Raw genomic sequence first — 14,756 nt, 5'->3', positions numbered from 1 at the left:
ATCTGGGCAGAATCCCTGTGTGTAACAGTGGATGTCTCACTCCATGAACCGAGGATGGCTGCAGCTCTCTGTCTCTTCTAACAACTGCACAGGTGGAAGAAATTGCCCACGCAATGCAGATCTCAGAAAGCAGCCCTGCTGGACCTCTGCCACATGCTCCTTGGGTGTCTTGAAGAAAGCAAACGAAAAGGCAGGCAGCAGCAGACACGGCTGGGTTGACTAAGCCCGCTTTCCTTCCTTTTTGGAGCTCTGGTTCCGGCAGCAGGGCAGGAATCCCAGCAGACCCCTACGAAATGGAGGTAACCTTGCCTCCAAAAAGGCAGCCCGTAAGCTGAGACAAACCCAACACACAGAGGGGGAAAATAAATGGAAAGAAAGTTTCCACTCCTCACCTCAAAGCGGCTGTGGGTTTCTCTCCCTTTCTGGGTCAGAGAGAGAAAGAGATGATCGTTTCAACTATTCACTGATGTCATTTTTTCCAGGATAAAAAAAGCTCCCCCTGCCAACCCCCCCCTCTCTTTTTCCTCCCACACAACACACTTCTATGCAAACACTTCAAAAATCAGTTTCAGGGAGGCCAGGAGACAGAGTAATCCCTTCCCTCTTTTTAGGAGGGCATTCACACCCGTTTTTAGCATGGGGGCCTCACAGCACACCCAGCCCCAAGCAGGGAGGGCGGCTCTCTACCCGGAGTGCCCCAAACAGAAGCACCGCTGTGTTTTCTGCCCATGCCAGCGTCTGCACACAGAGGCGGAACACCGGCCAACGGGCTCAGCAAGAGCAGAGGAGGGTGCTCAACAGCGCCGGCCTCTTGGAGGGCAACAGCACACAAAGCAATCCGCCCAGTCACTCTCCAGTAATCCAGCCACCCCAATTTCCTCTTGCTGGTGCACATGCCGGGCCAAGCAGTGTCTGCATTCTGCCCAGTGTGCTCTGGGGAAGCTAGGACAGAAGCTGAAACAGACTAACAAACCCTCCGCAGCCCAGGCCACACAAGATGGCCACTTGTAAAGCTCCTTCACATCCCGGGGTGCAGCACGATGAAGGCTGATGCCAGGGCCAGTCCCAACGCCAGCAAAACACACACACACGTGGCAGCAACCAGGCTGGAGTTGCAAATGAGAACTCTGTTCTAGGGCAGCCTGTGCATTCTGCTAATATGCAAACACAGGTGGATTTTAGGAACTTAAGAAGAACCCTATGGCTGGATCAGGCCAATGGGGGCCCATCCAGTCCAGCATCCTGTTCTCACAGTGGCCAACCAGATGCCCATATGGGAAGCCCACAAGCAGGACCTGAGCGCAAGAGCAACTCTCCCCACTCATGGTTTCCAGAAAATGGTATTCAGAAGCATACTGCCTTCGACTGTGTGCTAGTAGCCACGTAAAAAAGGTCTCCTCAAACCTTCTTCACTAACTGCTCCTGCCCCCAAAGCCAGCTGACCTCATTTATGAGCGGCCCCCTGTTCAGTCCCCCACACTCACCGCCCCCCCCCGCTACTGGGCCTTCCAACTACTCCTGGATGCTGTCAGAGCCAGCCAAGGTCCTGTGGCTGTCCCCCTGCTATTCTAAGCTGCTTTGATGACAGGCGGGTCCTGAACGCCAGTTCTCAACACCAACACAGGGATCACTAATGCTTTAGAAAATGTTTGTTTATATATATAAAAATTAGACTATCTTTCAACCCTAAAAAAAGGACCCTCAAGGCTGTGTACAACAATTAAGACCCCAATGCAGTTAAGACTGGAAAGCATTGAAAAGGCCCCTGCCCCACACCCTCACCAATCACACTTCCCTACACAGGCAGAAGCAGACCAGGACCTTGAAAGAGCATGGCAACTGACAAGCAGGTTCATGCAGCGGGAGGAGGCCATGAAGAATCTTCTTGGTCTCAACCTATTTAGGGTGGTATTAGATCATACCTTGCACCTTGAACTGGGACCAGAAACAGACTGGAAGCCAGTGCAATTTAAACAAGACTGGTGTCATATGTTCAGAAAAGCAAACGCCAAAAATTATTCTAGTCGTGGCACTTTAAACCCTTGTAGTTTCCAGACCCTTTTTTCAAAGGAAGCCCCACATATAGTAACAGCTGGTATAGCACAGTGGGGGGGCAGAGCCTGGCTGGGAGCCCAGAGTCTGTGAGTTGAAATCCCCGCTCATGTCTCCTGGGTGTCAAGGGCCAGCTAAAGATCACCCCCACAGCGAGTGGTTCAGGGGTCGCGTGCCCTGCCACCTGTGCAGCCGTGGGCAAGCTGCATAGTCCCAAGGAGCCCAGTTGCCCCCCAGCTGGCAGTTGTGGACAGGAAGGGGCTGGCTTGTGCAGCTGTGGCAAGCTGAGCAGGCCCCAGCCAGCTGGGGAGGACTAGCCTCGGAGGGAGGCAATGGGAAACCCCCTCTGAATACTGCTTACCATGAAATCCCTATTCACGGGGTTGTCATAAGTCGGGATCGACTTGAGGGCAGTCCATTTCCATTTCCCACATACAGTACATTGCAGTAATCTGATCTGAATGTGACCAACATAATAATAATAATAATAATAAAATTTTATTTGTTAGTCGCCTATCTGTCTGAATTAACGGACACTCTAGGCGACTTACAGCACCAAGATAAAATACAATAACAATCCAAAACACAATTATCAATTAAAACTAACATCAAAAACATCAAGTAGTACATCAAAAGCTAAGCTACCCCAAAATTCCCATAGGCCTGCCTGAATAGCCAGGTCTTAAGAGCTCGGCGAAAAACCCATCAGGGAGGAGGCATGTCGAAGATCACAAGGGAGAGAATTCCAGAGGGTGGGGGCCACAACCGAGAACGCCCTCTCCCTGGTCCGCACCAGCCTAGCTGTTTTGACCGGTGGGACCGAGAGGAGGTCCTGTGTGGCTGATCTTGTAATGCGGCCTGATTGGTGATACTGGAGGTGGTCCTTCAGATAAACTCGGCCGAAACCGTATAGGGTTTTAAAGGTCAATACCAACACCTTGAATTGGGCCCGGTAAACCACTGGTAACCAGTGCAGATCTACTAACACTGGGGTGATGTGATCCCGGCGACGGTTATGCTTAATCAAGCGTGCCGCCGCATTCTGCACCAGCTGCAATTTCCGGACCGTTTTCAAAGGTAACCCCACGTAGAGCGCATTACAGTAGTCTAAGCGAGAGGAGACCAGGGCATGTATCACTCGTGGGAGCAGATGCAAAGGAAGGTAGGGCCGCAGCCTCTGTATCAGGTGTAGTTGATACCAAGCTGCCCGGCTCACCGCTGAAACCTGAGCCTCCATGCACAGCTGGGAGTCAAGAATGACCCCAAGGCTGCGGACCTGGTCCTTGAGGGGTAATCTCACCCCATTAAGCACCAAGTCGATGTCTCCCAACCTTCTCTTGTCACCCACGAGCAACACCTCGGTCTTGTCGGGGTTTGGCTTCAGCTAAAGGCTAACCTTTGCTGCATGTATTCTGTAGTTCCATGCAAGGACTGAAAAAGCGCATCATGTGACGTTGGATTAAGAACTCTACCTGCAGAGACCTTCAGAGGTCGTTCTCCATGGCAGTCTTCGGTGTGTTTCAGCTTTAAGTTATTTTTTTTGTTGAATATACGTTTCCTACCCTGGGACCTTGCAGTGAAAGGCAGGAAATAAATTCAAATAAATAAAAAATAAATGCTATTTTTAAAAAACAGGCTTCCTTGGGCTGGCTGTGAATGTAGCCTTGAAAGGCTGCAGGTAATATATCATGGGACTGTAGAGTTGTCCTGCAGGCTGTGAGGTGGGCCTTTCCCTGTCACTGGCAGGAAGAGAACCAACTATCCAGAGGCAGGCAGGAATCAGCTGAACTCAGGGCTGGGCAGGTGCAAGCCAGTGGCTGCTTATGCTTCAGCCCAACTGTTCAGCCGTTCTGCCTAGCCGTGTCTCCTGCTCACACAGGACCCTGCTAGTCTGTTGGCTTCCCTAACATCTTCTAGCAATGAATCCCAACCAGCTCAATGCAGTCCGATGTGCCTCTCAAAGGCATTTCAAAAGATGCTTCCTCGTAGTCTCTGTAACCCAAGGGAGGGATGGGCCTGCGAGAGGTATCTTTTCCATCATGGCTGCTGGCATAACTTCCTCATTGCATTTTGCTCCCTGGAGTCCAGTTTAATACGTTCCAGATTAAGAAACCACATTTGCTCCCCAGGCCAGTTCTGACGCTCCCCTCTCTTCTGCAGCAGGGTGAGGACCAGACTCCCACACCCCAGAGGCATCCCATCCGGTCCTGTGGAGTCACAACAGCCCCTTCCTTCCTTCCTGCAGGATTCCCCTCCTGCCCAACAGCTGGTGCTCACAGAATGGTTTCCCTCTCAGCAATCCCAACACTGCCTTCTTTTCCACTAAAAACCCAGCAATTACTCTTTGAAGGCTGCAGCAGCACTCCAGGTTAAAGACATGGGGAGTTTCCTGTGCTCAGGAAGGCAGGGCCTCACCGAAACAGCCAGGGGTGGAGATCGATGCAAGAAGCTCAGGAGCAGGTAAGGCATTGCCAACAGGTGCTCTCCCTTCCAGCATCATGGGGGAGACTGAGGAGAGATCCACAGCCCAGTCCCCACAGCCTGCACTTGAAGCAAGGCCTAGCTCTTGCTGAAGGCAGGCAACCAGGCCGGGACTGGGCCCACGTGGCTGAACGTTCCTCCACACCAGTGATTCTCAAACGGTGAGCCCTGGCACACTGGTGTGCCGCAAGAGGTGGCTAGGTGTGCTGCGAATATTATGAAAGTATATTATTATTAAGTTATATTTATTCATAGTTTAAAATATATTAACATATTTTTAATTTTGTACACGAAGCGCACCAGCAAATTTTTATATCTTTTACAGTGTGCCACAAACCAAAAAAGATCGAGAACCACTGCTCCACACACATACAAAGCTGGCATGTGGAGGGAAAGAGTCCTAGCCTTGCTTTCTCCATGCAGTCCGAATTTGCCTTTATTTTTGCATGAAGTGAGCCCCCATCGGCAGTCTGAAGTGGTACAGCCTAGACACAGATCTACCACCTCAGTGAGAACTAGGCCAGTGGCAATCTTGGATTTTGGAAGAAACAATGAGTATGGTGGAAGGGAGGAGGGAAATCAGAGACAGAACACCATGGACAAGCACTTAAAGCACGCTTCAGAGCAGCTCACCATTCAAAGTGGTGCCTCTTCTAACACAGCATCATGCTTTGCATAAACAAGGTCCCTGGTTCAATCCTCGGTTATCTTTAGGGAGGGCTGGGAGAAGCCCCTGCCTGAAACCCTGGAGAGCCATTGCTGCCAGTCAGTGTGGACAATATTGAGCTGCAGCACCGGCGCCAAAGGGCGGCCAGGTTGGGCCTCCACCGAGGGCCCCACAACCCACAGGGGCCCCTGAAGGGCCCCTCAGGGTCGGGGAGTAGCGCTCCCCTTCCGCAATCTGTGGCAGCCCCCTGCCACGGATCACAGGGAGGGAGCTTTCAGGCCGCCCACCCGTTTGCTCGCTCCACCTACCTCTCTCTCCTGTCTTCTGAGGCTGCGTGCGCAGGGTTGCCATCAACGAAGATGGCAGCAGAGGCTTTTTTAAGGGGCTGATGCTCCTACCGCCATCTTGGTTGATGGCAGCCCTGTGCGCGCAGCGCGTGCAGCAACAGGAGAGGAGAGAGGTAGGTGAAACAGGCAGGAGCCGCCCAAGGGCCCAGTCATGCCTTACGCCGGCCCTGCTGAGCTGGATGGGCCAATAGTCTGACTCAGTCTAAGGCAGCTTCCTGCATTCCTAATCATCGCTTCACAACTGGCACCCTTTGCTCTGTTTTGCTTTGAGCATCTTCAAAGCAAAAACTGACAACTCACTTTTACTGCCACACTGTGACTCATGGCCGCTGCTCAGCTCCCTCCCTACCCAGCAGGGAAAGGATTGTGGCCCCTGGAAGAGATGCTCTTCATTCCCCTCCAACGTGCAGTGCAGGCACGATGACCTGACATCCAATGCTGGGGACGGTGGCATAGTCAGAAGTTGGGTGGAAGTGCTGGCATGGATTTCAGTGGCAGCACCTCGGAACGTGGCCCGGCGGGTATGGCAGAGAGTGCAGATGTCCACAGACAGCTTTGCTGAGCTTCAGACAGACCACAGGAGGGAAGGCTGATGCAGCTGTGTATCAGCACTGGCGGGTTGGGAAGCGATGTGCGCTCGCGGCGGCGTGAGGAGTTCAGGAGCCGTCTGCCAGCAGCACATTCCCCCCCCCCCCCGCTAATCAGCTACTGAAAGAAGAGCTCCCTCCGCCCTGCCAGCCCTCCCTCCCCCCCACGCCCACCTCCTGGTCAGCTGCACCATGAAGGAGGGAAGTGGGCTTGGAACAGTCGCTGGCTCGCGGAGGAGCACTCAACGCACCGTCATTCATTATCCGCCGACATATGGAATAGTCATTGCGGGAGGAAGCAGAACCAAACGAGAGCCCCAAACTGCTTCCTCCCAGCGAGGCCTTGACAGCCGCTCCCAGCTCCCGGCCATTCATCTCCAGGCAGCTGAAGGGGAGGGACGCTTGGTCTGCTAGGTGGGCAAGTGCTGCACAGGCCGTGCAGGGAGGGGGGCAGGGAGGGGAGCCCAAGAGCAACGGGGGTGCACGGGGGTTCCCCAGCTCAGCCTGATGGCGACATATTTGCACAGGCGGCCCCTTTGCTCACCCCAATGTGCAGCCGCCGCATTTGCGCATTGACAGCCAAGCGGGGGTGCAAAAGGAGAAAGTCCAACCCGCTGGCGTGCAGAGGCAAGGCAAGCAGAGCTGCTTTCTCCGGGACAGCCCAGCCAGGCCACGCCAGGAAACCAATTAATTTTGTTGTGTCTCTTCTCAGAACACACAGTAGAGACGGAGTTGGGCGGCACGCCAGGCCCAACGCCAGCAGCTGCCAACTGAGCAGGAGCTCAGTGGGAGGAAGTTTAGTCTGTGCTCAGGACAGGGGCAGCCGTGCGGGCCTCCCTCCGCTGCTTGCTAGTTTTGGTTGCCGAAGCCCACGCAGGCCAGGAAGGCAGTGAGGCGTGGGGGTGGGAAGCACAAGCGCTTATAGAAGGGGCAGGCAGGTGCATGGGAGCCACAGCACTGCTAGGAAGGGCAGCAATGCCCAGGAAGGAAGCAGAATCACCCCTCCCCCCATTCCCCACTAAGGAAGTCCAGTTCTGCTGCCAGCACAGTCAATCAGCAAGTCACACACATTGAACCAGCCTCCGTTTCTCTTGCTACATTTATGGCGCTGACAAGAACTGGGCTCGCGAAGGATTTGGGAGGGTGCTTTGGAGCATGAAATGGGGCAACGAAGGAGAAAAGGCACAGGGAGTGGGAACAGTTAGCTTGTAGGGAGGGACAAAGCGCTATGAACACCTCTGGGTCCCTGGAATTTCTGAGAGACCCGAGGATGCTTCTGCCCCAGACCCCAAACTACATGCCTAGGTGCAAAATCACAGATGGGGATAACACACTTGGCCCCAGCGAGGTCTTGGGCCCAAGGGCTCTGCGGCCAGCCTCCTATCCCCACCGGAAGCTCTCTTATTTATTTATTGTTTATTTATTAATAATATTTATTAGTCGCTTTTTCCCCAAAAAGGAACTCAAAGCAACTTACAAAAAAACAACAACCGTACTCAAAGTGGGTTACAACGAAAGCAAACACCACTTACAGAACAATTTCATAATAAAACGATACAACAGCCTTGCCAGACCTCACCAGCTGGGCACACACAGCAGGGTAGGGGGAAGGCGCTGTGACCCGCTGCCTCCCATGCAAACAGTGCCACTTGAGGCATGGGGCCTGATGCCTTGCAAGCCAGAGCAGCACCCAGCAAAGGCTGCCGCCGCCAGTGGCACTGGGCAGCACAGCTGCAGGAACCACCATCCAGCTGGGCAGAGAGAGACAGAGACACTGCAAGCCTAGGAGGATTTCTCTTTTTAAATCCATGACCTCATCGCAAAACATCTCCTCTTGCAATCTCATTTGGAAACGGGTAAAGGAATCTGCCCCGGCAGGAAGCTGAGGCAGGGCAAATTGGACAGGGGAGACCAGGGCAAACCACGGGGCAGATGGTGGAGCAGTGGGAAGGAAGTGGGGGGGGGGCTTCTACTCTGTCTCCCCACACTTCAGCTCCATGCCATCACCAAAGGTGCACTTTGCCAAGCCTGCAGCTGCACAGGACAAAGAGTGCCAAGCAACTCATAACTTGGCACTTGCCAGGCTGAGTCACGATCCGGGTTCAGCAAGCCCAGCATCCTGTGTCTAGTGACGGCCAGCCCCGATTTTTCCACAGCAGGCAGAGGGGTATGTGGGTGGGTTGTGTGTTAAGCTCATCCTTTGCGTCTACCATGGGTTTTTACCCTAACTTGATTATCCTCAATGGGATCATCAAGCTTCTAGTCCTTACATTTCAAGTTCTTCACTTCTTTCCCACTTCCGACATGCTCTCTGTCTCTTTCCCTCAATCCTCTACCTTAGCAAGCTTTCCTAATCTAGCCTGGGTTCACCTTCCCTGTTCCTCCACTACGGCCAACTTCCTTCTGCCCTCTCCTCCACCACTGTAGTGTTTTGTTCAAAATGTAGACTGCAAGACACCTGGCCAGGGACTGTCACACTTCTTCATTCTGGGATTCTGCTGCTAAACCGCACTTAAGGAGTAATGATTAAAAATGGAAATAGACTGCCTTCAAGTTGATCCCGACTTATGGCTACCCTATGAATAGGGATTTCATGGTAAGCGGTATTCAGAGGGGGTTTCCCATTGTCTCTCTCTGAGGCTAGTCCTCCCCAGCTGGCTTGGGCCTGCTCAGCTTGCCACAGCTGCACAAGCCAGCCCCTTCCTCGTCCTCAACTGCCAGATGGGGGGCAACTGGGCTCCTTGGGACTCTGCAGCTTGCCCACGGCTGCACAGGTGGCAGGGCACGTAACCCCTGAGCCACTCACTGTGGGGTGATCTTTAGCTGGCCCTTGACACCCAGGAGACACGAGCGGGGATTTCAACTCACAGACTCTGGCCTCCCAGCCAGGCTATGCTCCCCACTGTGCTAAGTTAGGGGGAAATTCATCCTCTGCTTCCCAACCAGCAGGAGTCCAGGACACGTCAAGGTAGCAGGACTGGAACTGGGCACATCCTGGTGAGGCTACAGAGCCTCTCACAAGCCCGGGAGTGACTAGCTCCAGAAGAGGGAGAAAGAGAGCTTCGCAGGAGCACTGTCAGCAGCGTCTCCCAGGGGCGCGCTGAGCCACAAGTCTTGATGGGCTCTGGGGTATTTTTGGTGCCTGGCCCCACCCGTTCTCAGGAACACATGTGCTATCAGGCCAACCCTGATGCTGTGGGGGAGGGGGCTGGGGCTCTCCTCCACTGGGACCTGCTTCCAACATCGGACGTTAAGACTCCTGAATCTGATATGATCAGTGACTGAAAATCCCCCCCCCCAACTTCCCAGTGGCCCAACGGACAAAGCAAAGCACCAGTACTGCATGCCAAAGATACCTGCCGGCCACCTCCAGGTGAGGCTGGGAACTCTCCTGCCTCAGATTCTGGAGAGCCGCCGCTGCTCTGTGTGGACAGTACTGAAGCGGACGGACCACCAGTCTGACCTGATAGAAGGCATATGAAAGAGGGTGGCACAGTTGCCCAATGCCCCTCCTCACGACGGCTACTACCCTGCCTGATGCAGCCAACGGGGGGGACGGGACTCAGGTTAGGGCAACATGGATTTTTTGAGTGAACTATCCAGCTTGCCACAGCTGGCTGAACAGGAGGAGGGAAACCCTCAAGTCCCAACTTGCAGGAGCTTTGAAGCCTTTTGCTATTCCTTGTGCCTTTAATGATCTACAAGACCACCCTTCTGGGCTTCCAAGCTGCGTGCCTGAAGAGGGATTTCGCTCTGCTCTCCCAGTGTGCATGCACAGGGACTGCAGTGATTTGAAGCGCTGAGGCTGGAACCAGAAGTAGGGGTGACTCTGGACTGATTAATCTAGAGCTCAAAGGAGCAACCTTGTGCCTCAGGGTCAAGGAGGGACAAGTAAGGAGGACACATCCTGGGCACAGGAAGCAGAAACATCAACACTTTTCTGGATGAGAGATAAATGCAATTACAGAAGAAGAGAGAAGCGGGGAGACAGGAACAAAGCCACTGGAAGCCTCTCTGATGTCAACAGGTTCTGAATCAATGCTCCCCTCACTGGGGCCCTGAAATAGGACCAGCTGGGGAGGGAGAGACTTTGGATTCTGACATGAAAGCGTTGCATCCCTAGGTAGTGCTTGAGACATTACACAAGCGTATGCTTTGTATGGCCATATATTTCATCAAGCTCTCAATCTCTATTCCAGACCCAGCACTTCCACAGCTCCCACTCCAGAGCAGGTGGGCTTCAGGTCTGTGGATGCCCCAAATGCATGACTTTCCTGGGTCAGAAAAGTAAGCATGGACTTCATTCCCCAATGTCTCCAGGAAGCTGAGTTCAGATACAAGCCCCTAATCTCCTGTGGCCCCAGGCCACTCTGACTCCCAAAAACTCATCCTGAAGCCCCGTTGTCTTCCAAAACCTCAGCAAAGTACTTTGGTTGACAGAGCTCTGGTTCTAATGGAGCACAAAATATCTCCTTTCCCACTCAGACAACACCATACACAAGGAGCACTCCTCCTTCCCCATCCTGGGCAGCTGGCTATGGGTTACTAGAGGCAACGTTAAGTAGTTAGCCTTTTCAGCAATCTACAGAAGAGAGAGAAGCCTGTCCCATCTCTTTCCCATTTGACTGCCAGCTCAAACAGCCTATCTCGAAGCGAGTCACCAGGTGGCACTCCCTATGCTTCAGGGAGTTACACAACACCATCAGATCTTTCTCTGGATGGAAGACATACATGAACCTGGTCTCCTAGATGCTCCACGTTTTCTGCTTAGCGGTCACAGAAGAGGAACCAAACCAGCTTTAATCAAATCTCCAAGGTGCTTTCATTGCTTAGATCAGAAGCACCATAAAGGGAATTTCTGATAAGGTGAAAGACCAGGTGGAAGAATGAGGATGGGGAAAGGTTGGAAAGAAGGTACAGGCGGGCCCCGCTTATACGGTGGGTTCCGTTCCGGACCCCCGCCGTAAAGCGGAACCCCATTGAATATAATGGTGCCGTGGCGTGAAAATGATGTGAAAATGTCACAAAACAGCAAAATTGGCTTTAAAAAAGTGAAATCAAAGCCGCCGCATTAGTGGAACGCTGGGAAGCGGGGCCCTACTGTATGCAAGCAGCCACAAGCTTGGCTACACATATGACAGGCAGCACTAATGCTATTGCGGCAAGCATTGCTCAGGCTGGTGGTGGTGAAAACAGCGCCAGACAGAACAACTGGCAGGCCAGTGGAGAAAGAGGGGATGGGGAACACTTTCCCTTTCTTCAGCCAGAACCTGTCAGAGTTCAAGGACTCAGGAGGTGACAGGAGGTGAGACATGCTGGCTTACATTCCCTTTCCTACCCGCTTGCTCAACAAGTTATTCCACCGGACAGATGCTTACACCAGGCAGACAAAGGCAGCAGGCAAATCCCTCAGAGGCCAACAGGATTGCATTGTGCAGAACTGTGCAGGTTTTTTGCATTACTTCTTATAGAGCAGCCTTTAAAAAACAACGAAGTCCCTTGTGCTAATTTTATCGAAGAGAAATAGCTGAGTCCATGTGCTGCCTGCCTCACCAGAGCTCCATCAGGGCTCTCTCCATAGGACACTCTGGCCACAACAGTGAACCTGGAACAATTCAGCCCCGTTGCCTCAGATGAAGAGAGCTCCATACTGCCTTGCCCTGTTCCTCATTGCCTTTTATCCTGCTTGGAGCAGTATTGTTCCCACCGGCTCTCCTTTTTGTCCAGGCTAAACACACACCCCATTGGGCTTCTGTTTCCCTTTCTAGGCCTCCTACTACTGTGCTCTGAGCCTTCTAGAAACCCAGAGCCAGAACCTGACACAATCAGGTCCCTGTTCTTGGACATAATGACTCTGGCAGCTATAGTTTTAAGCGGTCTTGGTCAATTTTGCAATAAGAGCATCAAGGGCTCATTTTAAGTGTTATCAACCATTGTAACCTCAAGACCTTTTTCTGCAGTGATGCTGCCTATCCAATTGTCCTCCCTTTAGCGTTGTGAATTTTGGATATTTTTCTTACTTGTGTTTACCACATATACCTCTCTTTGGGTTGGAATTTACAGAATCATAGAAGAGTAGAGTTGGAAGGGGCCTATAAGGCCACTGAGCCCAACCCCTGCTCAGTGTAGGAATCCAACTTAAAGCATACCTGACAGGTGCCTGTCCAGCTGCCTCTTGAATGCCTCCAGTGCTGGAGAGCCCACCACCTTCCTAGGTCATTGGTACCTCTGTCGTACTGCTTTAACAGTTAGGAAGTTTTTCCTGATGTTCAGTCGAAATCTGGCTTCCTGCAACTTGAGCCCATTATTCCGTGTCCTGCACTCTGGGACGACCGAGAAGAGATCCTGGTCCTCCTCTCTGTGCGGCAACTTTTCAAGTACTTGAAGAGTGTTTCATATCTCCCCTTGGTCTTCTCTTCTCAAGGCTAAACATGCCAGTTCTTTCAGCCTCTCCCACAGGACTTTGGCCCCAATCATCCTTGTTGCCCTCCTCTGAACCTGTTCCAGTTTGTCTGCATCCTTCTTAAAGCGCAGTGTCCAGAACTGGATACAATACTCAAGATGAGGGATCACGAGTCCCAAATAGAGGGGTACTAATACTTTACGTGATTTAGAAATTAGAGTTTAATGCTCCAAACCATTTTTTTTGGGGGGGTTCCCTTCTTCAGCCCAACAGCCCAGAAAGGTGCAGCCTCTTAAATTTCCCCTGAAAGAAGGTAAGCAATGATACCTCTTCTGTCTCAAATCCAACACAAGCCCTCTTGCAATGTTGTGAGTACAAACCAACCTAATTGCCCCCCTTGCCTGAACCAGGCTACTTCTCACTGCCCTGCGAAAGAGCCATCATATAATTCATCTGTCAGGGCCCTGCACATGGGAAGCCCAGTTGTCATCCCACAAGTGCTAAAATCCTCACCCAGTGCTCTTCTAAGCTTCTTGCAGGTTATCAAGTCAGTCAGGCTCTTCCCACACACGCCCAGAACACCTTCAGACTTCAGTAAAGAACCACCCATGCAGCCAACTGTCCAAATGACATAAAAACTGGGTCAGTAGTGGGTGGAAAAGTGCACTGGAAACATACACCACATGCACGGAGAAACAAAGAGCCAACCTAACTTTTCATTCAGCAGGGAAAGAGCATTAGACTGTGATTTGCTTAGCACCACCTAGCCTGGCAAACCATCGCTGTCCAGAGAGCCACAAGGCACAGGAGACTCCCTTACCTCCTCATCAGAGCTGTCTTCCACATATTCGTTCTCCAAGGGCGGCTCCCGCTGCTGACTGGTTTCTATGCCCTTGATCTTATGATATGATGGCACTTTCTTCTTGGAAACCTCTCCAGCCTGAAAGACAACAGGAGAGCAGAAAGGGTTACTACATAAAGGCAGTAAGAGGCTGTGTCAGATGCATTCACGCTGGAGACCCTCCTGGCAAAATGGCCAGTGGCAAGTGCAAGGTGATGAGGGGGCGCTCCCTCCGAGGTATAACTCAGACTGCAGGTCAAGCCCTTCTACTGTGCACATCCTGGCACTCCCTCTCAACAGGGCCCTCTGGCACATAACGAAGACATTACTACAGTCCACAAAAAGCTGAGATGTGCAGCTGCCCTCGCCAACAAGAGCATCACCCACTTCCCTGGCCATGCAGGGGCAGTGTAAGAGAGGTCCAAGTAAAGGGAATAGGGCTGGGGAAGAGCTTTCGGAGTAGGACCTGCAGTGTTGCCGCCAATCAGAGCAGACAATATAGGACTCATTGGACAAATGGCCAGGCTTATTAAAAGGTAGTTCCAGACGCCCATCAGTACCCAAAACAACTGGAAGAGGCACAGAGGGGGCACTTATGGAAGCTGTGAAACAATACTTGGTTCATTGCATTAGTGACTCACTTGACCGATATGCAGCCATTTTCTGTGAAGCAAAAATATTAAGAAAGGGGCACTCTTTGTTCTGGAGAAATTCTCTGTGTGTGTGTTTGTGTGTGTACATATGCGTGCATAAGCAATTTACACCTAACTTTTTGATTGGGACTCCATCCAATTTGCTGTTTCCTGGAAACAAGAGCCTAGAATTGTGCTCATTGCAGGCTAGAGCATTATTTTATTCTGGCAAGATCCTCCATTCTTCTCCAGAACCTGGAGAACAACAGAGTATCTTCCTTTGATCCCAGAGAAGTGAGAAACTGATGCCTCCAGCCAAGCTACATCCCTGTTCCTTCAGAGGGAATCATAGAACTGGAAGCGGCCTATAAGGCCCCTGCTCCATGCAGGAATCCAACTTAAAGCATACCCGACAGGTGGCTGTCTGGCTGCCTCTTGAAGGCCTCCAATGTCAGAGCCCACCACTGCCCTAAGTCATTGGTGCCATTGTTGTACTGCTCTCACAGTTAGGAAGTTTTTCCTGATGTTCAGCCAAAATGTGGCTTCCTGTCACTTGAGCCCATTATACTGTGTCCTGAACTCTGGGATGATGGAGAAAAGATCCTGGCCCTCCTCTGTGTGACAACCGTTCAAGTACTTGAAAGGTTGTCATCATTTCTCCCCTCAGTCTTCTCTTCTCAAGGCTAAACATCTTCAGTCCTTTCAGTCTCTCCTCACAGAGCTTTGTTTCCAGTCCCCTGATCATC

At 52.0% G+C, this 14,756-nt stretch overlaps 1 protein-coding gene across 1 annotated transcript in view; it reads right to left on the bottom strand.

The window, feature by feature from the left end:
- The window catches only part of BOP1 (BOP1 ribosomal biogenesis factor), a 97,441-nt gene that overhangs the window by 53,753 nt on the left and 28,932 nt on the right, over nucleotides 1-14,756 (bottom strand). Inside the window, exon 3 of the mRNA XM_061607189.1 lies at nucleotides 13,358-13,477. Coding sequence (XP_061463173.1) covers nucleotides 13,358-13,477 — 120 coding nt within the window. The remainder of the gene's footprint in view (nucleotides 1-13,357; nucleotides 13,478-14,756) is intronic.

Source organism: Rhineura floridana, chromosome 1 (assembly GCF_030035675.1).
Source record: "Rhineura floridana isolate rRhiFlo1 chromosome 1, rRhiFlo1.hap2, whole genome shotgun sequence".
NCBI classification, from domain to species: domain Eukaryota; kingdom Metazoa; phylum Chordata; class Lepidosauria; order Squamata; family Rhineuridae; genus Rhineura; species Rhineura floridana.
The sequence above is the reverse complement of the archived record's forward strand: the minus strand, read 5'-3'. Positions and strand labels throughout refer to the sequence as shown.